General features: G+C 42.5%; 1 protein-coding gene across 1 annotated transcript in view; it reads left to right on the top strand.

Moving 5' to 3' along the window:
- The window catches only part of CPS1 (carbamoyl-phosphate synthase 1), a 114,494-nt gene that overhangs the window by 73,480 nt on the left and 14,202 nt on the right, over positions 1-26,812 (top strand). Inside the window, exons 25-35 of the mRNA XM_041411687.1 lie at positions 3,378-3,519; positions 5,246-5,311; positions 5,869-5,932; positions 9,259-9,440; positions 15,364-15,558; positions 16,121-16,188; positions 18,433-18,508; positions 21,370-21,447; positions 22,894-23,001; positions 24,150-24,239; positions 25,872-26,042. Coding sequence (XP_041267621.1) covers positions 3,378-3,519; positions 5,246-5,311; positions 5,869-5,932; positions 9,259-9,440; positions 15,364-15,558; positions 16,121-16,188; positions 18,433-18,508; positions 21,370-21,447; positions 22,894-23,001; positions 24,150-24,239; positions 25,872-26,042 — 1,240 coding nt within the window. The remainder of the gene's footprint in view (positions 1-3,377; positions 3,520-5,245; positions 5,312-5,868; positions 5,933-9,258; positions 9,441-15,363; positions 15,559-16,120; positions 16,189-18,432; positions 18,509-21,369; positions 21,448-22,893; positions 23,002-24,149; positions 24,240-25,871; positions 26,043-26,812) is intronic.

Below are 26,812 nucleotides of genomic sequence, written 5' to 3'. Positions count from 1 at the left end.
ATCTTAAACCTCATCTCATTCCACCCTCTGCCATGGGCAGGGACATTTCCCACCCAGGTTACTCTGAGCCTTGTCCATCCTGCTCTTGAACACTTCCAGGGATGGGGCAGCCACAATTTCCCTTCTGACCCTAAGGAAGAGGAGGCTTTGCTGGAGTAAGAGCAGTGATGTGGTGCAGGTTGTAGAGAAGATCCAGGGTGTAGATGGTGCTCTTGCCTGGAGTCCCCTGAGGGCAGAGCAAGCTGTTTGTGGGGCCAAGCTGGGGCACTGTGTAGAGGAGAGGAATTACTGTGAATGCTTATTTCCTGTAAATTTTCACCAGCTTTCCTTTTCTCCTGTGCTGGTTGCAGGAAGGTGGAGTGCTCTCTTTGCATACTCCAGGGCAAGGAGGGAGGTAGCACTGGGAAAATGGACAAATCCCATCTATCCAGGGATTTGAACCCAAGAGTTTCTGGTTTCTAGTTGTGCTCTCAGAACAGCTGGTTTGACATTTGTGTGACTCTCATCTGTTTCACACTAGCATGACTTTACTGAGGGCAGCAGAGCTGCTCCATGCCTAAGCCAGAGAGGAAAATCCAGTCCAATGACTTTTTTTTATGCTTCAGCTTCCTGACATGTTCCAATAAAATGGTCTTACCAGTCTTCTCCCACACAAATAAAATAATAGTATTTATATTAAATTACCATCGAACAAAGGACATAATTCAAAAACTCTGATTTAGGAAAATGGCTTGTTTGTTAATCATTCCATTTTCCTTATTCAGAACTTGCTTGCTCATAAAATATTGATTTATTGAGCAGGCAAGGATGCTCTTGGCAATGAAGACGTAAAGATGTAGTACTGATAAAAATACAGGCTTTTAAAAATGTTTTTGCAAAAGCTAAGCTTAGAAAAGGTAGCTTAGAAAGAGAGGGGGCAGAAACTATAAGGGTGGAGTAAAAAAAAAGTGGAATGAAGAGTAGAAGAGAAAAGAGTAGAGTAAATGAAGAGGGAATGGAGAAGAATTAAAAAATGAAGAGCAAAATGGACAGGTAAATGCTGATCTTCAGAAATGGCAGGGGGAAAGCAATGTATTTGAAATAAACAACAAAAACCAGGACTTTTGAAAAGCAGAACCAGGAGAACAAGAATTATGGAAGTATTGAGAGACCCTGGTTGTGAATATGAAATCAAAAAGGTACCCCTGCTTTCCCTGGTCAATGCCCTCTCTCCATTTGCCTAATGCAAGAAGCAACACTAAGATATGGAAAAGGGTCTATTGAGACTGTTACAAGAAAAAAACCTACCTTGTGTATGAGCTTCTAAAGGGCATTTCTGCTACCCATCTCTGAAGTGAGATGCTTTTTCCAAAGACTGGCCATTTCAGAAGGTGGGCAGAACATCTTCAACAACAGAAAGAAAACTTTGTTGGGACAAATTGTGGGTGTGTTTCCCAGCTCAGCACAGTGGTCACAGGGTCAGGGCACAGTTATGCCTCTGAATGGCTCATCCCAGAGCTTCAAGAATTTCATGCCTTTGAGTGGAGTGGGCAGCTGCAGTGAGAGGCAGGAGGTGGAAGCACGTACATAATGATTGGTCCAGCCCAGTCTGGTCAGGCCTAGGCTTAAAATTTAGTCTGAGAGGGTGAATGTAAGGGAGATATTAAGTTAAGATTTGGGCATGGAGTTGTAGGGATACTGAATCCAAAAAAGGAATCCCTGTAGGTCCTCTGTGGAGGCTGAAATGGTAAATAGCCATAGAGTTGTTGTGGTGTCAGGGTTTGACACTGGTTAGAAGACAGGCACCCATGAAAAACCATTCACTTATTCTCCTCTGCTATAGCTGAGCAGAGGTGGGGGAAAGACAAACTAAAAGGCTCATGTGGTGAGATAAGGATTAGGAGAAAACATTCTAAGGGTAAAACAGGCTAAAAACATAAAAGGTATAAGGAAAAATTTATTAATAGAATTAAAAGAGGGTTATGAGAACCAAAATAAACCTTTAGAACACCTTTCTCTGCACCCTCAACCCTCCAGTCCTTCTTTCTTTCTCACTGACAGTGCCAGGAGACAAAACATGGGGGGTTTAGTCAGTTTGTCACTTTTTAAAAAAAATTCTTCAGCTCGATTAGGGAGAGCAGTCTCTTCTGCTATGTCATGGGGTTTTCCCCACCAGAGACAGTTCTCTGTGAACTTCTTCAACATGGTTCTAATTTTTACGAGTCCTGTCCAACCCACTGCAGTGTGAGTGCCTCCCACAGGCAAAGCAGTCTTCCCACAACTGTTTTTTTTTCCATGGGTCTTTAGTTCCTGGGGTGTAGCCTGTTAAGGATGAGCTGTTCTAGTTTGGAAGCAAGGGTCTTCTCTTTCTGTTCAAGTTTCTCACTAGGTTGCAGCTTTTCAGCATCCACACACTCTAGTGAAACTTTTCTCACAGGCTGTGGGTGAGCTTCTACATCCCCATGCACTTTATGAATCACGAGGAAAACCAGTTGGTTATGTTACAGTCCTCAGTCTTTCCTAGACACTCATTATCTTTTGCATACAATGGCAACTTCTCCCCTCAAAAAAGTGGTTTTGGATTAGTCATTGCATCACATGGCAAATCCCTCTCCTGGAGCTTCAACACCTTCAAGATACAGCACTGAGGAAAGCCTACAGTAAGAAATGGCTGTTAGGTGTTTGACCTCTCCACCAAGGAGAAGGGAGCCTTCAAAAATGGGTTCATGTTTATCTTGTAGCTGTTTCACAACCAGATCATTGCTTTTTTTTATCTTTTAGACTTTGTGAACAGTAGGTGTGTGAGGACAATAGATCTTTAAAACAGGGGCATGTGTCTAATATCTGGCAAGAGAGCTATAAGTGGCTGTCTTAAAAGAGAGACCACAATGACCACGGCTTGCAGAAGAATTTTTTCATTCTTAATTATGTCATCACAAAGGTACTGCTAACTTTTCTAATTGGGCCAGCCAATATATCAATTGTCAGAGCCCTCTGGATTAGCTCTGCTGGACATAGTGGAAATTTTGAGGAACTTCTCCTTCAGAAGCAACCTCTGTGGCTTCCTCTGCCCCCACTAAAAGCCAGGTGGTTTTGAACTAACATGTGAGTACAGTCAACTTCTACCAGCCTGATGGATCTCATCATGAGTCACTGATTCCTGCCTCAAAAAATGCAGGGAAAGTAAATGTTTTACTTCTGCCTACAGACTTTACCACAGAAGTGTTTGTGTGGGGCACCAAGGGTAAAAAAGATGTTTTATGTTGAGTCTTCTTCCTTTTCTTGCCTTCACATGCATGACCCTATAGCAACTTTATGCAGTTTAGAGACAAAAACACTCATCTTCTAGTTATTGCTGTAAGGCCTCATGCAGAGGTGTTTTTGTTATTTAATCCCAGCAAAACAATTCCAGAGGAGACACTGAGCAGAGCCAAGCAGATGGGGTTCTCTGACAAGCAGATTGGGAAATGCCTGAGGCTGACTGAAGTCCAGTGCCGTGAGCTGAGACTGAGGAAGAATATAGTGCCCTGGGTGAAGCAGGTATGTGAGACACATCCCTGGGCCTGGTGGGGGCTTCCAAGAGTGGCAGGAGACCTCCGTGTCTTTAGAAACCCCTGGCTCTGTTAACATCCTCAGGAGTTCAGATGTTGATGTCAGGAGAACACAGTTCACCCATGTAGCTGCTCCTTCTGCACTGCAGGCAACAATCTAATGCCATGAACATTCCCAAAGAGACACTCAGAATATTCTTGTTCAAATTCTTTGTGGCTTCAGGAAAAGGCTGAAAATGCTGGCCCACCATGGTAGGACCATGGAGAGCGCATTTCTTCTCTCTTGGTAGTAAATTTTTACAGGCTAATACTTTATTTGAAATGTGCTACTGTTACGGGTTCGTTTGCTATTCATTGTGATAGCATGAGCCTAATGAGCTCATCTGGTATTCATGGCAGGGTCAGTAGGTGCATTTAAGGTATGTTGGTATTAAACTGCCACCAGCTGGTTTTCTGTCCTTAAAGATGGTAAAAAAAACCAAACCCAAACTACTGAATATTTCTGAAAGAGTTCATTTGTATCCTCAGGCCCAGTTCGAGGTGCCAAGTCTTTTTCTGTTCTCCAGCTGCTGTTTTTCTTCTGTGGCTCACCTGGCCACAGAAACGTGCTTGGTCTTGCACTGTGCTCTTTCAGCTGCATATGGCACTGCAGTGCTGGATTGATTTTTGTGCCAAGGTTCACTTAATAAGGTCATTCTACTTGTGCCTGCCTGTGTGCCTTCAAAGCATATGTTTCTTCTGGAGCCATGAAGTACAAGTCACAGTATTAGCAACAGTAATGAGCAGCAGACACATGGTGCTAATGATGTAAGGTCACATTCTCCACGATTCACAAGGGTTTGGACAGGCAGTTGGGATTCCTGGAAGTGCCTGAAGTTTGGACAGATTTTTAAATGGTCTATCACATCAAAATTCATGTCAAGACTACTTTCATATTGTTCCGTGTTCAGTATTCTCTGTAGAAATGTTTCAGATGTTCATTCAGGAAACTTCAGCAGTTGCTGGTGACCCAGATGGACTGGTTACCAAGTATAACATGCCATGAGTAGTTGACAAAAATAGTTTGTGAACAGCCTCATGGGCAAAATATTCTTCTGGGCTCTCTTGTGACTTATTAGATAAGAAATTGTTGAAAACTACATATAAAGGGTGGCTTAAAATCACTCTTGCTTTGTGTACCATTTAATTATCAAAGCATGACTTATAGTGTAACATAAACACATGGTAATTGTGCTGCCACTCCACATGATTTCTAAGTGATATTATGTGTTTGTATTCAGTGTGGGAGTCAAATGGGGTCAAGAGTAGAGTCTGAAGATTCCAGACAGTCTAATCATAAAAGACAGAAGACCTGGAGGAGTCTTTGTAATCTGCTGCACAAACTAGTGAGTGAGGGCCTTGGCAAGTAGGGGAGAGTTCCTGGGCTGTGTAGGTGCTTCACCCAAGAGGTGCAGAGCTAAAACTGCAGCTTAAAAAGAGATGGTAGAGGGTTGGGTTGACTGAGCTGCAGGGTTGGGGCAAGGTCAGGCACATGCTGTGTCAACAGCACAGGGCAGTTCAGGTCACCTCCTTATGAGGAGATGACCTCATATGATGGGAAAATAATAGGAGTGAAACAGCAGTAGAAAGGAAAAGAGGGAAAAGAAGGCAAAAATCTACATGTAGGAAAGGTCTTGCACTGGCCAGGTCACAATCCCTGTTTGTTTCTTGTGCAGATTGACACCCTGGCAGCAGAATACCCAGCAGTGACCAATTACCTCTACATCACCTACAATGGCCAGGTAGGCACCCTCAGAAACAACAGTGTCATTGCTGTCTGATTTGATCTCTTTTCCCTATTCCCTGTTATTTCTGGAAATCTTGCAGATGCCTCTGTCTCCATAGCAATTCTTTTGGATGGTTTTACATAAAATCCCCTTAGAGCAGGCCTGGAACTTTCTCTCGCTCCAATGCTGATCCAGTGCATTTACTGTTAATGCCCTTGTGTTGTTAAGAGCCTGTCACATATCACCTGTACCTGCACAGGTAGGTGCTGGGAATGCAGAAGTCCTATTTCCCTTATCTCATCCTAACATTATTTTTATATCAACTTCTCAGGTCCTTAGGCTGCTTGAATAGCCATATTAGAGGTGCTGTTTGTCTTCTGGTCTGGGTGCAGCACTACTAATTCCAGGAGAGCTGCACTTGATTTACACTGCAGTGAGCAAGATCAGACTGGAGCCTTGAAGTATCTGATTGTTGGATTTGGGCTGAACACCAGAAACTGCTTATTCTGAAAAGCACAGAGTTAGGTGCTGTGGAGTACAGATCCTAATGACTCTTTTGTCTCCCTTCCCAGGAACATGATGTAAAATTTGAGGACTGTGGAGTGATGGTGTTGGGCTGTGGACCATACCACATAGGTAAATCTTTCTTACAACTCCTCTGTTCTCCTTGTCCCCTCAAGCCTTCTTCAGATATTCTTGTGGTTCCTTTGCTTCTCTTCTCATATGGTGAAAAAACCCTCCAGAGCACAGTGCACAGGACATCAATTCCTAACAGAAGGTTTGTATTTTATACTTTGGGATTTCATTTCACACCCTGAAAAACAGGAGGATTTTATTACTTTTCACTTGGTACTTAGTTGTGATTTCCATGAAATTTTACAGAATTTTTTTGATCTCACTTTTTTCATATGTTGAGGATTTGAGAACATCATACCTTGTACAGAAGTTTGTTGCTCTCATACCTATCTTATATGTTTACTGCCAGCTCATGATGATATTGTCACTATGTATTTTACAGCTGTAAGTGTAGGTGATTCTGAAAATATTTTGATCTCTTCAGCTGCTTTTTGTGTAAGCAATTCTCTGTATGTTGTTTTTTCTTTCAACCCACTCAGATCATTATACAGAGTAACAGTTTCCTCGTGGCTCTGAGTATTGGGTAGACAGACTGCTGAATTCTCTATGTGATGACTTTCACTTTTTATTTCCATGGATCTCTCCAAATAGCTTCCAATTATTGACAAGGAAAAAAATTGCTTGTTATTCAGAAATATGTCTGCTCTGCATCTCCCAGAAGTGGTGATGGGTTATGAAAGCTGGAATTGAAAACTACATCCATTTGCTTGGCTTGGATTGGAGAGGTCACATGCTGCACTCCTGTTACTGCTTGTAGGACATGTCTTTTTGAACTCTCTTTCCAGCATGAATGTTGAGATGACTGAAATCAAGAGCAGCACTCCATGATTAGGCTTATTTTTTGTGAATGATTCTGCTGTTCAGCAGGCTGTGTGGCATGGCTACAAAAAGGGAAAAGGATGGCAGTGGTATTTCACAAGCTGATAGAATGTGTGTGAATACATTTTGCACTGTCCACCTAAAACTCCTCATTGCTTAGAATAGACATGCAGGTCTGTTCTTGCTCTCATTTGCTCTGCAGCTCTGATTAGATCCATCAAGACCATCTTTGGAAGAGGTTGTAACTAAATAAAGGCTGCTAGAGGAAACAATTACTTGTAGCTGTAGAATATTATTTTCCTAGGTGCAATAGCTATGGGGTTTTTTCACTTTTTTTTATCCTTTGAAGGCAAGTAAGCAGTGTGCTTTTCCTCTATGCTTTCAGTATTGTAATCAGAATTCAGTGGGATCAACTCAGTGTTCTCTTCCAGGTTAGAAGAGGCTAAATGATTTGGATGGAAGTTAAGCATGTGGCATTATCTTTCTTATTTCCATTGTGAAAGCTAAGTTTTAGGTTAAAAAGAAACAAAACAACCCTTATGAATTTTATTTGGAAATAGTTAAAAATATATTGCATATGAATAATATGTTCACACTTCTGCAAAGAAATAAAAATACTTCAGGGAAGTGAGGCCATTTCAAAAGTCATGCTGTATTCTGCATTTAGAAAGAAAACTATGCAAACCTAAGTGGGTTTTTTGACATTTCTTGTAAGCTAATATGCCAAATAGAAACATGATGTGAGTCAATGCAGTTACACACTCTTGAACTTCAGTGCTTGCTTTGGCACATCTCTCCTGTGCACATGAAACCTCAGCAATCCTCACTCTTCACCTGCTTCCAGGAGGGGATCTCCTGTCCTGGAAGGGGGTTTGTTTGTCTGTCTCTAAAAGCAGTATAAATATCTTTCCACCACTGGCATGGGCCAGCAGAGTGCTCTGTAAGTTTTAAGGTGTGCACGTAGACTCAACGTGATTGAAACGTGGAAATGAGTTCAAAACCATGCATGTATTGATGTAGCAATTGTCTCCTGAGGAGCAGTGTCTGGTTAACAGTCATTACTAGTAATACTATTTATTTTCTGTCTTCCTTCTTCCTGTGTTTGGATATGATCATTACTGGCTGTGCCTGGAATACACTTAACAGCTGTTCAGCTGTTTGCCCAGGTTGTCTCTGAAGCAGTCAGATGAGGGCTCCAGATGACCATTGTGTTCCAAAGTTGAGGTTTCTTATGCCTATAAAAATACCTTTGTAGTGGAAGTGGAATACAAAAACTGATTGAGCATCTGGTGTCCTGTCTTGGAAATATACAGGTTCAGATTTGATTTTCCTCTTTTTTTCTGTGGGGTTTTAACTGAAACTTAGGCTTGTTTTGAGGTTCTTGTTTGACTGAAGTGGGGGAACAACTTATGTGCCTGTCAGGGAGTGACCTGTGCCAGCCATCAGTTTGTGACTAGGTGGTGGAGGCAGCAATTAAGCACAGACTGAATTTCTAACATATCTTGTCACACAATTGTATATAAAAGTAATATCATGGTTAACAATCATGTAATGACTGAATGCAGCACGATGAGGCCAAGGTTTTCTTGTAGACTGTAAGAATAACCATTGAATGATGTTCTTTATGCATCATTCTCTGTTTGTGATACCTTTTTTAGGTGTTTGAGCACAGAATCGTGGCGGGTAGTAGCTGTTTGCACAAGTCTTGATTCAAGCATTCTCTGGAGTCTGCAGTCCCTTGCTGCTGCCCAAGTCCTGAGAGCTGCATCTTGCCCAAGGCCAGCACCAAGTCCTGGTGCTCACCCAGGCCCCCTCTGTGCCTCTTTCCTTTCAAGATGGCCACAGTGCTTACTCAGGGTGTGGAACAGTAGGATGTGCTCATCCCACAGTGTTGCCATCGTCACTGTAGCCTTTAAAGCTGGATCCAAGGATCACAGTGTGGCTGTAGAAGTGTTGCTCTACTGCTCTGCCTTACCTGGGGTCACTGTACAGGAATGTCAAACCCACTGAGATGTAATTCTTCTGTTGTTGGTTTAGCTCTTCTGGAAGGTAAAAGCCACCTCAGTCCTCTGTTCTTCACACCACCACATCTATATAAATGCTTGTGTTTCCTGGAGTAAGCAGCACTGTCTTATAATAACAGGAACTCGGTTTATCCCACTGGTCAGTTTATTCTGGAGTGCATTGGTTGGGAGGCAGCAGTGATTGGATGGAAAGCAAGAGCACACTGAAGTGTTTATGAGCACAGGATGACAGACATGTTGGAGAGGTCTGTCACTCCTGAGCAGCTGAGCCAACTTACCTGTTGTACTTGGAGCTTCACGTTTTGTGGATGATTAATTTCCACGGGAGGACAATTACATTTCTGGCTCTGAGCTGACAGGAGGCAATGCTGGCTTTTTTTTTTTTTTTTTTCTTCTCCTTTAAGCTGGAGTGCTGAGAATATCTATTTATGTTTTCGTCTCTGCATCCTTCCTTCCCTTGCCCCCTTTTCTGTCTCCTGGCAGGCAGCAGTGTGGAGTTTGATTGGTGTGCTGTCTCCAGTATCCGCACGCTGCGTCAGCTTGGCAACAAGACCGTGGTCGTGAATTGCAACCCAGAGACAGTGAGCACGGATTTTGATGAGTGTGACAGACTGTACTTTGAAGAGCTGTCACTGGAAAGGATCCTGGACATCTACCAATATGAGGTAAAGAAAAGCAGAAGCACTATAAAAAGCCATGAAACAACCCAAACTTTTCATAATTCTGTCACTAGCTTGGGAAGAAGCTGGGGGTGAGGGGAGAGAGCAAAAGCTGTTTGCTTTGGATCCCCATGTTGCATTTTACACATCGTTGATGCTCCTAGCAGGCTGCTCAATAAAGAATGCCAAATAAATATGAAATTATTTTGCAAGATGCCATATTGTGCAATATTTACAGGCAGGCTTAATTTGCTGCACAGACATCGCACAAACTGTTCTGCCCTTGCACTGCTGGGCCTTAGCAGTTAAGCACACCCTTGATTTGAAGCACAAGTCCTCTACCTGGAGCAGTTGAAGGAGTTCTGTGCATCACACCAACATGTGCTCAGGGATTTGTAGGCTTGGCCTTGCACTGCAGTTGGCGAGTGGATGTGGTCCAGCATACAGGCAGGCAGACTGGGGAGGGGCATTGGAATTGCCATCCATAAAACCATAAAACGTTCCAGCTCCTCATTTGGACATTGCACTGGTGTTTTAACAATTTTCAAGTGTTCATAAGTGCTGATCTAAGAGATGGAGGAGAGTCCCAGACATATTTGATGATGAGGGGATATATAATGTAAACAGTTTGCCCCAGTATCGAAAAATGTTGATTTCTAGCGGATAACACGCTCATCTTGGATTTGTCGCTGAGGCTTTTAAAGGTGCTTTCAGGAACTTCATTCACCCTGAAATTCTGCATGAGTTGGCCATGTAACTTGCTGAAGCAACTTTGCATAATTCAGATCATGTTAAACTTGTGATTTTTCTTCACTCTTTTTCCTGGTATATGAGGATCTGAGTTCATCTCCTTTGTGCAAATTTCTAAAATGGTTTTATAATCTGGCCATGTTTTGATCATTCCCAAATTTGGAACCAGGCCAAAGCACATCAGAAATCAAGTCCCAGACTCTAGGCTCTGTTCTTCAGCCATTTGGAAAACACTGGCTATGACCATTTTTAGATTGCATGTTCATACTTTCCTTTGTACAGGTGGTTTTAAATTTTTGTAAAAACAGAGACACTACTGGAAAACATAGATTTTCAAGGGGCCAAAGACTCTGGTGGCTCTCTGGACTCTTAAAGGCTGATTTTTGGATGCTTTAGGATTATCCATGAGGCTCAGCTCTAAAAGCACTGAACTCTTGTTTACTTAACAGAACTGAACTTCTGAGCAGGGGCGTGGAGGAAACTGGTGTGACAGTTTGTCACACAAATAACACTGATTAAATACAACATCTAATTACTGCAGGATCAAAGAGAAGGTAGAGATAGGTGATGAGGGAGCTCATTTCCACATGGAGTGCTAGTAATTAGCAAGCTGGGCAAGAAAAATATGTGCAAAGAATACCGAATACATATTGAAACTTGCATTATCCTGCTTGTCAGAGCAAGGCTTGGCCAGTTTGAAGGGGGGCAATGCAGATCTCCAGGTCTAATAGCAGCATCCTGTCATACCCAGGGTTTGCAGAGGACTTTGCTACTCTGGACTTTGCTACTTGGGTGTGAAGACAACCAGCTTGATTTTTTGCTGAAGGTGTGCAAGCCATCAGAGCCTGAGCTAAACATCTAAAATCAGTTCTGTACTGTCTAATGATTCCCAAGGTGGATAGTAAATACAAATTATAAAACCACTTGTCTTCAGCAGCAACATAAGGTAATGGCATTATTATGCCTAATTTGCAAGTAGGGAAACTGAGGAGTAGATAGGGCTGGGCAGAGCTGGGGACAGGGCCCAGACCTCCACCTAAGTGCAGTCTAAGATACATTATTTGTTATATGTCATTTCTTTAGAAAAATGAGTGAGCCAAATGCTAATGTCCTGTAAGAGAATACTTCCTCAGGCAAATGCAGTTGGAATTCAGCCCCTAAGAAAAAGATCAAATTAAAAATGAATCTGATTCTGAGATCCTTCACCAATCCTGTAGATAGCCATTTCTCCCATCTTCACATACAGAGCATGAACAGTGTCATGATTTCAGACTGTTCTTTTAACCTCTCCTGGTCATTTGCCTCCTCTGGTGTTTGAATGGACAATGAACTGTTGTAAATCACTGAAAAGTCATGGATCATTGACAAACTGTATGTAAAATCATCAGCAAACAGTGGATAAGGCCCTGAACCCTTAGTGGAGATGATATTCCAGCTCCCTAAACATTGTTAGGATTAGCAGCAGAGCCTGGACAGCTGTTAAGCCCAAGTGAATAGGTGCACTGGTTTGTCCCTGCTTTTCTGATCAGATAAATTAGGCTGCATCAAGGAGGCAGTTTACCAACAGCACTGAGACAGCTGCAAGCTGCCCACCAAGAAATGCTCACAGCTCCACACAGCCTTCTCCCAGGGATGTGCTCAGCTGTCCCCCCTCTTTCTCTTCCTTGTGTCCTCTTTAATCTCCAGGTGACATTCCCAGCTGCAGTGACTCACCAGAGTCTGAGCTCTGCATAACAGAGCTGTTCATTGGAGGAAAGTTTAATTTACTGAGAATGTGCAGAGTTAGGTGGTAGTCTGTTAGGACAATAATTTAAAAAAATAAATAAAAATCCTTCCCTCAGATTTATTGGCTTTTTTTTTTTCCAGAGAAAATGTTCCCTTTTTATTTTAATATCTGTCTGCTTGAGGGCCTCTACTGATTCTTTTTTCTGTTTCAGAGATTATTCTGAAACAATTCATAAAAGTAAAGGAGGCTCCTAGGTACAATTTTAATGGTCTAATTTGTTTTCAAACTCAGGGAAAAAGAAACCCCAGCTCTATTACTAATGACATAACAGCAAGGTAGTAATAAAAAGAGTGATTTTTGTTATAAAGGGGAAAATAATTCTCTCTAGGCTTCTCTCACTAGATTATGTATTGCGTGTATTTTAACGATATCTAATGGCAAGGATGTTATTAATTTTCTTTATAATTAAAATATGGCTGATGACAAAGCGATATGCAGTGGGGTCCCTTTCTGCCTGCCCACATTTCTCAGTGGAGCAGTCGTGTTCCCTGTCAGGACAGTGGTTGCTCTTTGGGTGGGAACATGCTTTGGGAAACAACAGCAGAATTTTAAAGTAAAGAGTAAGCAGCAGCTAGATTCAATTTATGGTTCTTCTTGAGTAAAAATGAGAATGTGATTTTTTGCTATCTGCTTGAAAAAGGAATCTCCTCTGTCTCCTTAGGGCTGAAGTCTCTAATTCCATCCGAGCTTTGATGCAGGCAGTGTTTGGGTTTCAGATGTGCAGTAGCTAGAATTGTTTTAAAGGCAGAAATGAGCAGCAGCTGAGGAGAAGCTGTTAGCTGGGACACATTTCACATATGTCAAGGATAGATTAAGATGTTGGTTGTCCTTGGAAGTAAAGGTACTTTGACTTGTTATCCTCCTTCCCAGCTGCAAGGAGGGTTTGCTTAGTCACACTCTGGTTCTTATCCTTGTGGGGTGACAAAGAACCCAGGGACTAGAGGGAGTTACTCTGGTTTGGATGGGTCTGGAAGCATTAAGGCATAGATTTCTCTTCCAAGCTGGAGATGGTGAGCTCTGATGTCATGAGCTGCTTTTGGGCACAAGACAGCCCCTGTCCTTTTTCACTGCCTGTCCTAAGCTCTTTCACATGGTTGCTGTTGGCCAGCAGCATCATGGCATCCCATAAGTGACTGCATAGTGAAAAGGAAAAAAATAATCATCTCCTGCTGTGTATTAGCCTGCTGAGCAAATAACCTTGGGCTAGTAAGTGCTGCTTAAACGCCAGCCTGGTGGATCTTTATTATGGTAGGAAATTCCCACGTCAAAGCTGAGTGGTGACTGTAATAGCATTTATCATTGATTTTTACCAAGTCACTTAGAGACCATTCTACTCTCAGTTTACAGTTTTGCCATTTCCAAATCCCTTTAAATCCCTGATGAAGGAATTCCTCTTTCAGGAAGGCCGGTGAGGCTGACCTTCTTCAGGAAAAACACACTTGTTAATTAAAAGAACATTGTTCCTCTGTCCTTTAGAGCCAAACCATGGATCACTTGCTTTATGTTTCTCATTTGTTAGAAGTGGGTAAAACTGTAAAACACATTTGGTTCAAAAGAACCCTTCACTGGAGCTGTTCTGTGGGCCAGATCGTCCTTTGGGCAAAGTTTCTCCAGCTTTAATTTGAAAGTAAATGCTCTTTGTTGTAGGTACTCTAAGGCCTTTTCTTCTACTGAACATTTTCACACCTGACTAGATTCTACTTGAAAGCATTAGGGATTCTATGTAAAAAGAAAAAAAACCCCATATTTACACCTGTAGAAAGGTGTGTGTTAGCAAGCAAGATCACCTGTCTCTTGTTATTTACTGTTTATTATTTTCTCACTTAAAATGAGATGCTGCCCAGTGACAGACATGAAATGCTCCACTGTGGCTGGAGGATGCTGTGCCACCTGCTCTGCCCCATCTACCTCTGGAATTGGAGTGCTTACAAATAACCTGTGTGCAAATGTACACCTATGACAGTCTGCTGAAATACTCACTGCCATCCAGGGCACTGCCAGAAATGAGAAGCTAGTCAGGATTAAGGAGGCTTGATCAACACAAAGGGCTAAGTGCATCCATAGCTTTGCAGACTGTATGAAGTGTTGGGCCCTGTTGATTTATGCTCTGCTTAGCTTTGTTACACTCCTTAAAGACTGGCTTCTGGGGCTAGCAAAGGTGGTTTGCTTATTGAGTAGCAGTGCTGGCAGTTGAAAACCCCCATAAATTCCAGTTGTTTCTCATTGCCTCTCTGCTGGATGTTACTGCCTTGCATCTCTGGAGTAAAAAAACAACTTGCATGAATGTCTGTTCCTCTGAAAATCTCTGACCCATGAGCATGGGAGAGACTGCTTTCTCCAAGAGCTAGGCTGAGAAAGAGAGACCTCAGCATCTTGTTTGTTTGTGCTGCTGGGTGCAAAGGCCACAGCAAGCAGAGGGGGTAGGCTCAGTTGTGGTGAGTCCCCATGTCCAGGAGCACATGGGAAGGAAACCTGACCCCACAGGGCAGAGAATTGGGATTTGTTGGTGTGCAATGCATGTTCCTAGTGCAGTGCCCTTCCCCTGGAAAGTGAGGCAACGTGTGTCAGCTCAGTGCTTTGTCCTCACTGGGAAAGCAGAAGCACCTAAACGTGACATGCAGACAAAGTAACAGCCTGTGGTTCAAGCAGGACTTAGGGAATCGTGGGTTGATGTGAAAGCTGCAAACTTCTCTGGTTCCCTAGGGAATCTGACCTCCCGTTATTGCTGGGTTTTAGGTAATATTGAGGAGGATGTTTCTGGTTTAGGGAGGACACACACTGCAAATCACACTTTGCAGCCTGGGTGCCACTGGATCAGAACAATTATGATAAAATCATAGAATGGCTTGAGTTGGAAGGGACCTTAAAGATCATCTAGTTCCACCCCCCTGCCATAGGCAGGAACACCTTCCACTGTCCCAGGTTGCTCCAAGCCCCATCCAGCCTGGCCTTGGACTCTCCCAGGGATGGGGCAGCCACAGCTTCTCTGGGCAACCTGCACCAGGGACGCTCCCTTGGAGTAAAGAATTTCTTCCTAACATCTAACCTAAATCTCTCTTTTTCCAGTTTTAAATCATTTATCCTTGTCCTATACTTATCTGCCCATGTAAGCAGTCGTTCTCCTCTTTTTTAGTAAATTCTCTTTAGGCTCTGGAAGACTGCAGTAAGGTCTTCCTGGAGCTTCTCTTCTCCAGGCTGAACAGTCCCATCTTTCTTAGCCTGTCTTCTCAGGAGAGGTGCTTGAGCTCTCTGATAATCTTTGTGGCCCCATGATCTGTCTTTGTTCACAGCAATCTGGAAAGGGACATAACCTAAATATTGGCTTTGTGTTGTGACAGCTCTTCTTATTAAGATAACTTGAACGTGACCGTGCTCCTTTCTGCCTTCCAACAGGGATGCAGTGGCTGCATTATTTCTGTAGGTGGGCAGATTCCCAACAACCTGGCAGTACCACTGCACCAGAGTGGAGTGAAGATTCTTGGCACAGATCCTTTAAAGATTGACCAGGCAGAAGATCGTTCCATGTTCTCAGCCATCCTGGATGAGCTGCATGTGGCCCAGGCTCCCTGGAAGGCAGTCAGCACACTGGTAAGTTGGGATGTGCACCTGGGAAATGCTGAAGCAGCTGGGGGTTGGGATATGCATCTGCTCATCTTGATGCATTTCAAGATTTTAAAGGCATTGGACAGTTTTTTACTGCCCATGTTGAAGAACTTCTTGATCCCTGTGAAGTGATGCTGCAGCAGCACTGGCAGAGGGTGGGAACTGGAAGGGAAGTGTCTTTAAACCACCTCAACAACCTGGGGTAAATACCCCGCACAAGTTAGCACCACTGGCAGGCTGGTCTAGGTATCTGCTGGGCTTGAGGTCTGCTCTAGCAGGTGGAGATTGCAAAGGAATAGAGATGTGTTGGCATTGCTCTTTTTGCCCAGTGAAGCTCTATGGACAGGGGAGGACGGAAGGTGCCAGCTCTGAAACCAAAAAGTTTAATTCAGTGTAATTTGTGTTACGTTCAGTGCAGCCTGCAGCTTCCAGCTTCTTTTCCCTCATCTTAATTGCTAGTAAAATGCAAATGCAATTAGAATTGGAATTTTGGAATGACTTTAAAATATTTTCTTGTTCACAGCATGTTTTTCCTCCCTTTCTTTAGAGAGATGCAGTTGAATTTGCAAGGTCTGTGAGTTACCCATGCTTGCTGAGGCCCTCCTACGTTCTGAGGTAAGGCTCAGTTGTCAGAGCTCAGCAATGTGGGGTATGAACTCCAAAAACCTCTCTGAGACAAGGGAGTACAGCTTCAGGGGGTGTGTGGGAAACTCTTTGCTAGGTGGAAGTGGCATTAAGCTGCCCATGAGACAACTGCTCCAACCAATGAATAAAGCCAATGGATCCCTGAAGTCCATCAGGCACAGATCAATGGTAGAACATAATCATAAGAATCTCTGTTCAGCTGTATTACCTCTTGCATATCTCAAGGCCAAAACCACAAACCATCTGGGATATTCTTTCAGGTTCCTGAGATTGTTACCTTTACAATTAAGTCAGAAGATTGTTTGCCACCAGGAAAAAGAGAAGGGAACCTGCTGAGGCTGTTTATTGAGATGGGCATCTGTTTTCAGAAAATGACAGTGCATCTTTTGAGTTCAGCTTCTTATTTGCCAAGCTTCTCTGCTTACAGGCATGTTTTATGTCCCTACACTGTGGCAGCTGCTTCTCATTAAACAGACATGGTACAAAGTCCTTCATTTCCAGCAGCCAGACAGACTTTTTGAGGAGGTTACACCAGCACATGCACACAGCAAACTCACAAGTTCTGAATGATTGCTCTTCTCTGTGAGAAGTTTGTTCATAGCTGGGTGACTCAGCACAGAGAGGCAGTTTGCTGGGCACAGTTTACAAGTGAAAATAAATTGGAGACAGGATCCTTTTCATATGAAAGACACACATATCAAAATGAAGAAGCTCAATGTCAGTTTTCAGGGCTGGGGGAAAAGGACAATTTTTATTTCAAAAGAAGAAAAGGAGAGGGGTTCTTCATCCCTGAAGGAAATATCCTTTAGAAGCAGCTCCTGGATGTGACTTTTCTATCTGGTATCTAAGACGGCAGTAGGGTTTCAAGCAGAATTAGAAAACAGCTCTCCTGTCAGGAGTAAAGTTGAGTATAGTTAAGTATAAGGTAACAACTGCTCCTGATGTAATTCTCCAGATATTAAGGAACATTTCTTTTAGCCTGTTGTTTCCATCTGTATTAAAACCATTATAGGCCCTTTCTGTGTTAAGTATTTGCTAATGTGTGTTAGTGCAGGGTAGGGGGACTCCAGGGAGAAAGATGAAATTGGAGGATATAAAGCTTGAGGAATGAGAGTGTGAAAAGCCCTAGCAGAGTCCTCTGCCTGGCCTCTGTCTGCAGAACAGCAGCAGTCCACAGCTGGATTTCTTCATCCTCTGAGCAAATATGACCTTTAATACTGGCCAGTTTCCTTGGAAAACGGAATGCCTTTCCCCATCAGTTAGGTACCAGCTCACATCCTCAGTGGTACTATTGACACAAGTTCATGGATTTATTGAACTCTATTGATTTACATCAGTCCAAGAGGTAAATATAATCACCTAGGTACCTGTGTCTATTTATCTTAGGATAAAGTGACTGATTTGTGGGATACAGCCTTTTTCCTCTTTGCCCCACAGCCTCTGTGAACTTGCCCAACAAAGCAAAGGGGAAGTTGGGCATCAGTGGTAGAAATGGGAAATGTAACATCTTTTTTTTATAAGAGTCTTGTCTTTAAAAAGGACTTGAATCACACACTCTGGACCCATGTTCTCCCAGATCCCCTTCTCTGATATTACTGGCAGTTACAATTGAAGCAGCTTTCAGATATCTGCTGTACTGTGCCCACTCCCTTAAAGAATGAGACTTAAGGGGAGGAGCACTGGGAAACGGCCAGCAAAGAGCAGCCTGTTTGCATCTGGGTTTACACTGTCACAAGCATTGCCAGTGACCCTGGCAAGCCTCACTTCATCTGTCCCTGAGGAGCAATTGGGCTGAAGTGAGCCAAGTGTCCTTGTCCTGAGCTCCTGGGGGAAAGTCTGGGCCTTACTGGGGCTGGGTGGCTGAGGAGCCATCTCCCCCAGCTTAGGGGACCTTCAAGGGCTTGGCTCAGGAAGGGCATTTGGCAGCAGAGCTAAGGCTATGGAAACACAGTTCTTTCTTTATTCCTCCATTGTGGTTCTGGAGGTCTCCTGTCTCCTCTGGGAAGGATAATGGAGGGTAATTGGGTATCACCTCTGCCTCTGTCTGAGTCAAGAGCTGAGCAAGTGGCTGGAGTCAGAAGATCCCTTGGCTAGTGTGTCATGCAGAGGTAGTTGGTAACCTTGTGAACCCTGTGCCCTGCTGTCTGACACTGATTCTGCCCTAGAATTCACAAGGGAGGCTGACCTGGGTTCTCTGCTTTGCTGTTCTCACAGTGGGTCTGCAATGAATGTAGTATTCACTGAAGAGGAAATGAAGAAGTTCTTAGCAGAAGCCACCAGAGTCTCTCAGGTACCTCTTTGTGCTGCCAGTTCCTTCTGTGTTCCCCTTATTTGTTTCATCTCCACTGTGGTTTCCATCTCTTGTTTCCTTATTGTGTCTTCCTCACTCGTTTCCTTCTTTGCCTGGGGAGGAGACAGTTTGAGTCCTCAGTTTGTTCCCTAACAGAAAATATAAAATATCCTTACTGACCCACCAGGATGCCTGCATGGAGTAGGAAGAGCTGTTTTACCTGCATGTATATTTCTGACCAGTTAATTATGTAAATAGATGTAGTCCTCTGGGCTGGGACCCTTCCAGGCTTGCCAGTGGCAGGTTATGCCAACCAGCATAGAAATTGGAGCATCTTTCACTTACTTTCTCAATTGTTTTGCCTGGCTTCTTTGAACAACTAAATACTTCATCTTGGCATCTCTTCTGAAGGTTTTTTTTTTCTTTTTTTAATTTTTAAAATTTTTTTTGTTTTGTTTTGTGGTTTGTTTTGTTGTTTGTTTTAATGGTCACTGTTCAGAACAGGACTGTAGCACCATAAGCACTGCTGTCCCAGGAATCTTGGAGTTAAAAATTAATGAATCAAAGAGGAGCTAACTCTCTGAAAACACAACTGGCTGGGGAAGTCAGACGTATTTCTGCTTTCTCAGGATTCTTAAGTGGTTAAAGCTTGAACAAAACTATGAGCTTTTGAAGTGTGTGAGGCAAATGGTACAAGTTTAACTTTTCAACAAGAAATGTGGAATGAAAGGGAGATGAATTGAATGATTGCTGATACTCTGATACCTTTCAGAGTAATAATATCCTGAAGGATAGCTTAGTGTAGGGGCAAGGAGACCACTTACTACCATCTTTGAACAAGTTTTAGAGGGGTAGTGTAACTGCTACTTCCATCAGAAGGAATTCTTTGGCTATTCTCAGAAGACTATGGGGTCAGCCTGTGGTAGTGTACAGTTCTTAGCAGTGCTGGGCCTCCCAAAATTCCAAACTCCCCTCTGTACTTCATCTGAAGCACTCTGCTGTGTGTTTACACTCACAGAAGCAGAGCAGGCAGCAGCCTTAAGCCCCATTCAGTGGGACTGATCACTTTTTGGGTGCTGGGTGGCTTTGTGGTGGCCCTAGAGGAGGCTCTAGCCCAGAAAAAAACCCATGTCAGCCTAATTTGTCACAACATGACTGACTTGAATTGGGCAGTGCTGTTCTTTGCTTGTGAGATGTCTCTTCCCTGGTGCAGGAGGCCTTTCTGGGAGCTGCATTTGTTGAGTCTAGCCAATAAATGACATATTCCTAGGGGAAGGAGAGGGTGTTCCCATGGGTTATCCTTATGATATCCAGTTCTGTTACACACACAAGGCACTGATGCTCACTGCAAAAATGACCAGTTGCAGACCATGAGGTTTTGGGTGCTCTGGTTCTGATTCTGAAGAGACTTACCCTAGAATTACATGCTGGTTTTTTCCTAGTGTAGTCAGACTGCCAAGGGAAGAACTTCTTCATCCAGCATTGTGTGTTGACAAAAGCTATGGTATAGTTGAAGCCAAGCTAGCAAAAAGCAAACCAGAACAAAATTGTAGTGTTCTGTTTTTACATTAGGGAGGATTTCTCATTCTTGTCAAGGCTTCGTGGCCTGTGAGTGGTTCCACAGAAGCTCCCAGTATTAGTTGTGAGCATCCTTTGTGGGACACAGGCTCGGTTTTTCTGGTTCCAAAGCCTGACTTAGTTCTGCTTCATCCAGAAGAACTCCTCCAGGAAAGGCCCTGGCTTGTTCTTGTTCTGTTGTTTTAATGCCTTTGCTGTTTCAGTGTTGTGTCATTATGGCATTTATGTTGTCAATAATGTTCAAAGCTTCTAATGCAGGTTGAGACAGATTGAAGTAAACAAGGTTGTGTGCACATATAAAATCTTCAGGTGAAAAACTGCAGCAAGACAGAAAGTAACAGGACACAAGCCACTAAATTTATGAAACAGTGTAGGCTTCAGCATTGTCCTTGCCTGTGAATTTACCCTTGCACTGATGAATGGAAGAAATTGTGTCTTGTAACTTTTGGACTTGCTTGGTATTTTTTCCAAGAGGAGCCTTTAAAACATGCACAAACTGTCATTTATTTCATTTTATTCTCTAATAAATAATAGGCAGTTAATAGTGGATGGGACAGGTAAAATGTTGAGACACAAAGCTGGCCAGGAAGAATGCAGATTAGAGGTTTTTTTGGAGCAAGTGTCTGGAAGGAGAAAGTGTTAGAGGAGAGTGGAGGTGTGTGCTAGCATCCCAGAGACAGGCAGCTAGAAGAGGAAGGAAAACAGCTACCAGGGAAGGTAGTGAGGATCAAGGGCAGGTTCCTGGCCAGCTATAATTAGTGGCAACCTCTCCCTGGGAGACTTGGGAAACCAGGCAGAGAAAGTAGAAAGGAATGGGTCAATTGCATAAAATATATGACTGTAAAATAGCAACCAACCACTCTACAAAGTCATTAGGATTGCCAAGGATCAGTTCCTCTGTGAAGCACCATGTCCAGTGAGATGGCTGGGAGGCTCAGACAAGGAAGAATTGAAGACCTTGGTGTTAAGGGCTGTCTCTAGGAGATGGGATTAGAGGTCATTCGTTCCATGCATGTCTTATTATCTTCTTTGTGCCGTAACCTCTATGGTTTTGCCCCAAATTTCCCTGTTCTGGTGTTGTTCTAGAGAGCTCAAACTTTTTTGCATCAGTGGTTTTGGGGAAACCGTGCAAAGTTTCCCCCACTATATCTTTGCAAAGTTCACTTATCTGTGGAAATGAGGATATTAATAGATTGTTCTTCTGGTTTTTTGCTTTGAAAGGGTCCAGGTGGTCTACAAACACTCTCTTAAAAAACTTGTTTTTTTTCTTGTCTTGATGGCAGGATTACCCTGTGGTACTCACTAAATTTATTGAAGATGCCCGTGAGGTGGAAATGGATGCTGTAGCCAAGGCAGGAAGAGTGAGTACTTTGCTTTTCTTTAATATTAAACTTATTTTTTCAGGATCTGAGATCTGCAAAAATGTGTAATTTGAATGATTTACTACAGAGCCATGGATTCATGCTGAGGCGAGTAAAGAAACAAGAAGAATTCATCTTAGGCTCAAAACTGTTGTGCTTTAGAAGCTCCACCTCTCTGATTGTATACATCTAACCAGTTATTTTTTAAGCATTGCTTATCCATTAAATGAATACTTTTGAATATAGTTTTTACCAGATTTGCAAATCACTGCCTTCAGAAATTACTTTCTTCAGAATTTTATCATGGGTTATGGAATTAACACAGTAATTTTTTTTTTTATTTTTTTTTTTTTTAAATTTTGTCTTGCCTTTCATTACTCAGCAAAGGCAAAAAAGTCACAAAGTTCACAATTAACAGAAATAATATTTTTTTTAATTTTAATTTTTAACCAGCAGACACAATCACTTTTTTGGTATTGAGGTTGTATGCCTTGACGCAGTTAATTAAATTTAAATCCTTAGGTCTGGATTTCCTCTGTTTGCTTAAAACACCAGAAAAGAGAGGGCATGAAATTATATACCAGTGATGTTAGTTCATGCTTGTTCCTGTTGGGGAATCATGACTTCTTTGTGTTCTGGCAAGCACAACTTAAAAAAGCTGGTTTAAACTGGTAAAAGCTTAGCTTTCACCTTCTGAGCCCACATGTGTTAGAGAGAGGAAGGCAGCCTTAGGATCTCCAGGCTGTGGTAGGTTTTGTTGTGTTCTTGATTTGCTTAACCATAATAGCAAAGACACTGATGTGATCTCCTTGTTCATATGCCCAGTGTCTGCTTCAGGCATATTCTGCCCAAAGTTTTAGGAAATTCACTTTTTGTTCCCCCTCTATCTGTATCCTTTTTCAGCCACAGTTCTGCTCAGGAGGCTGGGCTGTGCTGGGAGGAAGGAACAATTTCTGAGAGGACAGAGTGACCAGTTAGTGTATTTGCGGGGTGCCCTGATGAGGGAAGGGAGGATGAATCTGACTCCATGTTCTCAGAAGGCTAATTTATTATGCTACTGTATTATATTATTTATTATGATGCTATATTATATTAAAGAATACTATACTAAACTATACTAAAGAATAGAAAAGGGATACTTACAGAATGCTCAAAAAATAATAATGAAAACTCATGACTCTCTCCAGAGTCCTGACACAGCTTGGCACTGACTGGCCAGTGAGTCAAAACAATTAACACCAGAATCCAATGAAACAATCACCTGTGGGTAAACAATCTCCAAATACATTTCAAAGCAGCAAAACAGAGGAGAAGCAAATGAGATAATTATTGTTTTCCTTTTTCTCTGAGACTTCTCATCTTCCCAGGCGAAAAATCCTGGGCAAAGGGATTTTTCGGAGAATGTGAATTGACAACCAGTGAGTGCTCTCTCCTTGCTGTGTGCAGGTCATTTCCCACGCTGTCTCAGAGCACGTGGAGGATGCAGGCGTTCACTCAGGAGATGCCACCCTCATGTTCCCCACACAGACCATCAGCCAGGAAGCCTTGGAGAAGGTGTGTGCTGCTCTAGCACTGAAAAGAGAAAAGGAAATGAGGGTTTGACTCTGCTTTCCCTATACCACCAGTGGAGAAATCAAATCACCAATGGTTTTTTTAAGGCCAGGGTGGTGTGCAAGTAAAGGATGTCAGTGTGCCCCTGTGATTTGCTTGATCTGAACTGTATCCCAGTAATTTAAACTGTGTACACTTTTAGACCCACAGGATTTTTTTGTTTCCTTGTTTCCTGTTTAGAACCAGCTTCTGTAGCAGATGATTGTCTGATTGATACATAAGCCATGGTTCTCTTTCCACTTCCTTTTCTCCCACAGTACTTCAGTGATTATGTCAAAGATATGAATTTCTATCTGCCTGCTTTTCCAAAAATAATATCAGGATAAATGAATCTCACCTAATCTTGACTTTTTCCCCTTTCAAGAATAAACAAGAGTTAGTTGTTAAGTTCCATTTTTTAAATGGAATGTGCCATGCCCCTTTATGTCGTCCTGTTAGGGGTTTGCTTGGAAACCAGCAAAAGCTGTAATGCAATGATCTGTGCTCCAGCTCTGTTTCCAAGAATGTCCAAAGTCTTATTTCTGAAAATAGCCATCTCCTGGAACAAAGCTATTCAAACCCTTGTATTGACACACTTGGGAAATAAGGCTTTCCTCCCAGTTTGTTCCAGAATGTACCTACTCAGACACTTCCCACTGATCTGTGATGGCAAAGGCATCTTGGTGAAAGACTTTCAGGACACTTACAAAACTGATTAGTTATTCTCAAATAACAAACCATTATTCATTATGTCACCAAGAAAGGTATAAAGACTCCAGTGTGCAGTGTAGGAATTACTACAGGGCAAGGCTTTGATTCTTTGCTTTTCTCCTTCTCCTCCCTGCTTTCTGACACACACAAAAAACCTGATTTTTACTTCTGCCCTCAAATGGCACTTCAGGCTCTAGGCTACTAGGGAAATTAAACATATTTGCTTCTGAAATAGTGGTATTGCCAAAATGTGGATTTAGAGAAAAAAACAAGGCAGAGAGAGATGGTGTTTAAAGAAATCCACCAGTCTTGTGATTTATTGCCATGATGCTCTGTATTTTGTGGAATTTATTTATTCTATATACACAAATTAACACTTTCTAAATTTGTTTTTTTAACAGATAAAAGCTGCAACAAAAAAGATTGCAAAGGCTTTTGCCATCTCTGGTCCATTCAATATCCAGTTCTTGGTGCAAGGCAGCAATGTGCTGGTAAGAGCTGCAGTGAGTGTGGCAGGGCCTGTGCTGTGGGTCCTGCATCTCTGCTGGGACATGGTGGCAGTGGCAGCCAGGGCACTAACCTGCCTTGGCAGAGGGGGTGGGCTCGTATCACCTTTGGTCACACAGCTCTCCCTGCCTCTGTGGCAGAGAGAATCCTTCCCTGCTTTCACACTGAGGGTGAAGAGAGTCTGCCTGCTTTGTCTGTCAGCTGTGTTTTACTGTGGGCTGCTGTCCTTCCCAAAATTGTCAGTTTGGAATAGGATGGACAGCACTGGGACCTGCACCTCATCCCATATACTGGATCTCATGGCTTTTAGATCTCCAATATCTTCTCCCAGATTTAACTATTTTGATGTTGAATTAAGCCTTCAAAGGGATTGAGAAGAAAGCAAGACAATGCAAGTGTTCAAACCTTTACTATAAGCTATTAGGATGGTTATCTGAATGTCCCTGTAGCTATTAGCAACAGAAGTACAGCAATGTGTGACCCTTTCTGGGTAACACTTGGCTTTCTGTTGCTAATGGAAGGAGGTCAGAGGAATGTGAACAGAGGATGACTGAGGATACAGTGAATAGGAAGAAAACCTGACAGGAAGCAGAAGAGATGCATTATTGGTAAAAAAAATTCCTGTTTGGGCTATGAGTTGAGTAAAATGTACTTATTGTTCTTCACCTTTTCTCTGTTTCACACATGGTTATTCAGAAACTCCACAGAGGGAGAGAACAGAGTTTTCCCTTCCCTGCTTTCCCACAGTGGTGCCTGTCTTTCTCTGTACAGCCCCTGCTTTTCAGTTGTACCTTCACTATTCCTCCCCCCTTTCACTCCACTTCATTCTCACTTCCAGAAAGTCCTCTTCTGCTCTTGAGCTCCAAGGTGCAGGACTTCTTTGGTACTTCCCTGCCTGGTGAATGGCTGCCACATGTGTGTGAGGGAAGCCAGTAAGAACAGTCCTGGAGTTCAGGAAGTGCCATCACCATGGGAAAAGAGCAGGTTGGACTTCTGGAGGTTGTTCCTAATGCCTGTGCATATGTTCCTCCTGCACATTAACTTAGGCTATAGTAAAGCACATTTTCTGGGTGAAGTCTGGTTCCCCTCAGCTCTAATATTCAGGCAGTAGACATGGATCTCAGCTGCTTGTATCTCAGACTGGCCGTTCCCCACCTGTTACTTTGTTCTTTTAAAGTTCTAAGTTTTTTTGGGTTTACATTTTTGCAATGGAGTTTTTCATACACTTTTCATGTAAATGATAATTGGTTTGCATTCCTTTCTGGAGGAAGAGGAAATTGATAAACTGTTGGATTGACCAGTGTGGTTGGAGAGGTAGCAATTTCATCCTCAAATTCATGGTCACTTTAAAATTCTATAAATACCAAAGTCCAGAAATAAATGTGCCTTCTTTTGCTTTGGACATCTCAGCGTGTGAGTGTCGTTCATTTTGTGTCGTATTGTGACACCCACCCCTCTTCCCTGTTTTAATAATGGTCCCAATTTCTGTGTTTCTTATTTGACAGTCTGAAGAATATGTCTGCCAAGAGGACTCAGGGCTGATTTCAACAAATAGGAATCAATGTGTTTTTTCCCAGTGCCTGACCCTGCTATTTCTCTTTTTTTTATCCCACCAGGTGATAGAGTGCAACCTGAGGGCCTCACGCTCCTTCCCCTTTGTATCCAAGACTCTGGGGGTGGACTTCATTGATGTGGCCACTAAAGTGATGATTGGGAAAGAGGTTAAAGAGTCATCCCTCCCCACAATGGAACACCCCATTTTGCCATCCAGATATGTTGGGATTAAGGTATGGTTTCCAAAAGAACCACAGGAACCCCACCACAGAGCCAGCACGTAGCACATTATTTAATACCCATAGAAAACAATTTACTCATTGGCCAAAGGTCAAATTGACCTTTTGTAGTTTCTGTCAAGATAATCTGTTTTGAAACTTTAGAGAAAAATCAGAGCAAAGTTATCCTGTGAAACCAAGTCTTCTTTTATTTTTAGCATCTAACCTGCTCTAAATCCTGTTTATGAACTGCATAATAAATGAAAATTGCAAGTGTAAATTTTCATTTACACTTCCCGAGTTGAACACTGAAGTTGAGGCTATTTCCTAATACATATGAAATGTATTACATATGTAGTACATATGGGGACATGCACAACTTTGTGTTGTGGGTGCTCCCACATTTTATCTGCAGGCTCTGGGACACGGGCTGTCAAATCCACATCATCCCCTTGATATACACATCTGGTTAAAATAGGGGTGGAAGTCTTGCATCCTTTGGTTTCAGTAAGGCCAAGGTTTTACTTTCCATAATTGCTAAGCTTGTATAGCACCCAACATAGTAAAGTGTGTGGTAGATATTTTTGAATGCTTAGTGGAAGGAAAAAAAAATGTAATCATAAAAAAAATCTAGAACAGTGGTGCAGAAAATCCAAAGGATAATGAGAATTATTTATACAGAAACTTTCAAGCTCTAATAGCTTCCATATAAAGTGAAAGCTGAGGAAGCAGAAAACATCTAACATCTTTCTACTAATAAAATGTTCAGAACTATTAAAATGCAA

Source organism: Onychostruthus taczanowskii, unplaced genomic scaffold, assembly GCF_017590055.1.
Source record: "Onychostruthus taczanowskii isolate IOZ18803 unplaced genomic scaffold, ASM1759005v1 scaffold37, whole genome shotgun sequence".
Lineage (NCBI taxonomy): Eukaryota > Metazoa > Chordata > Aves > Passeriformes > Passeridae > Onychostruthus > Onychostruthus taczanowskii.
The sequence above is the reverse complement of the archived record's forward strand: the minus strand, read 5'-3'. Positions and strand labels throughout refer to the sequence as shown.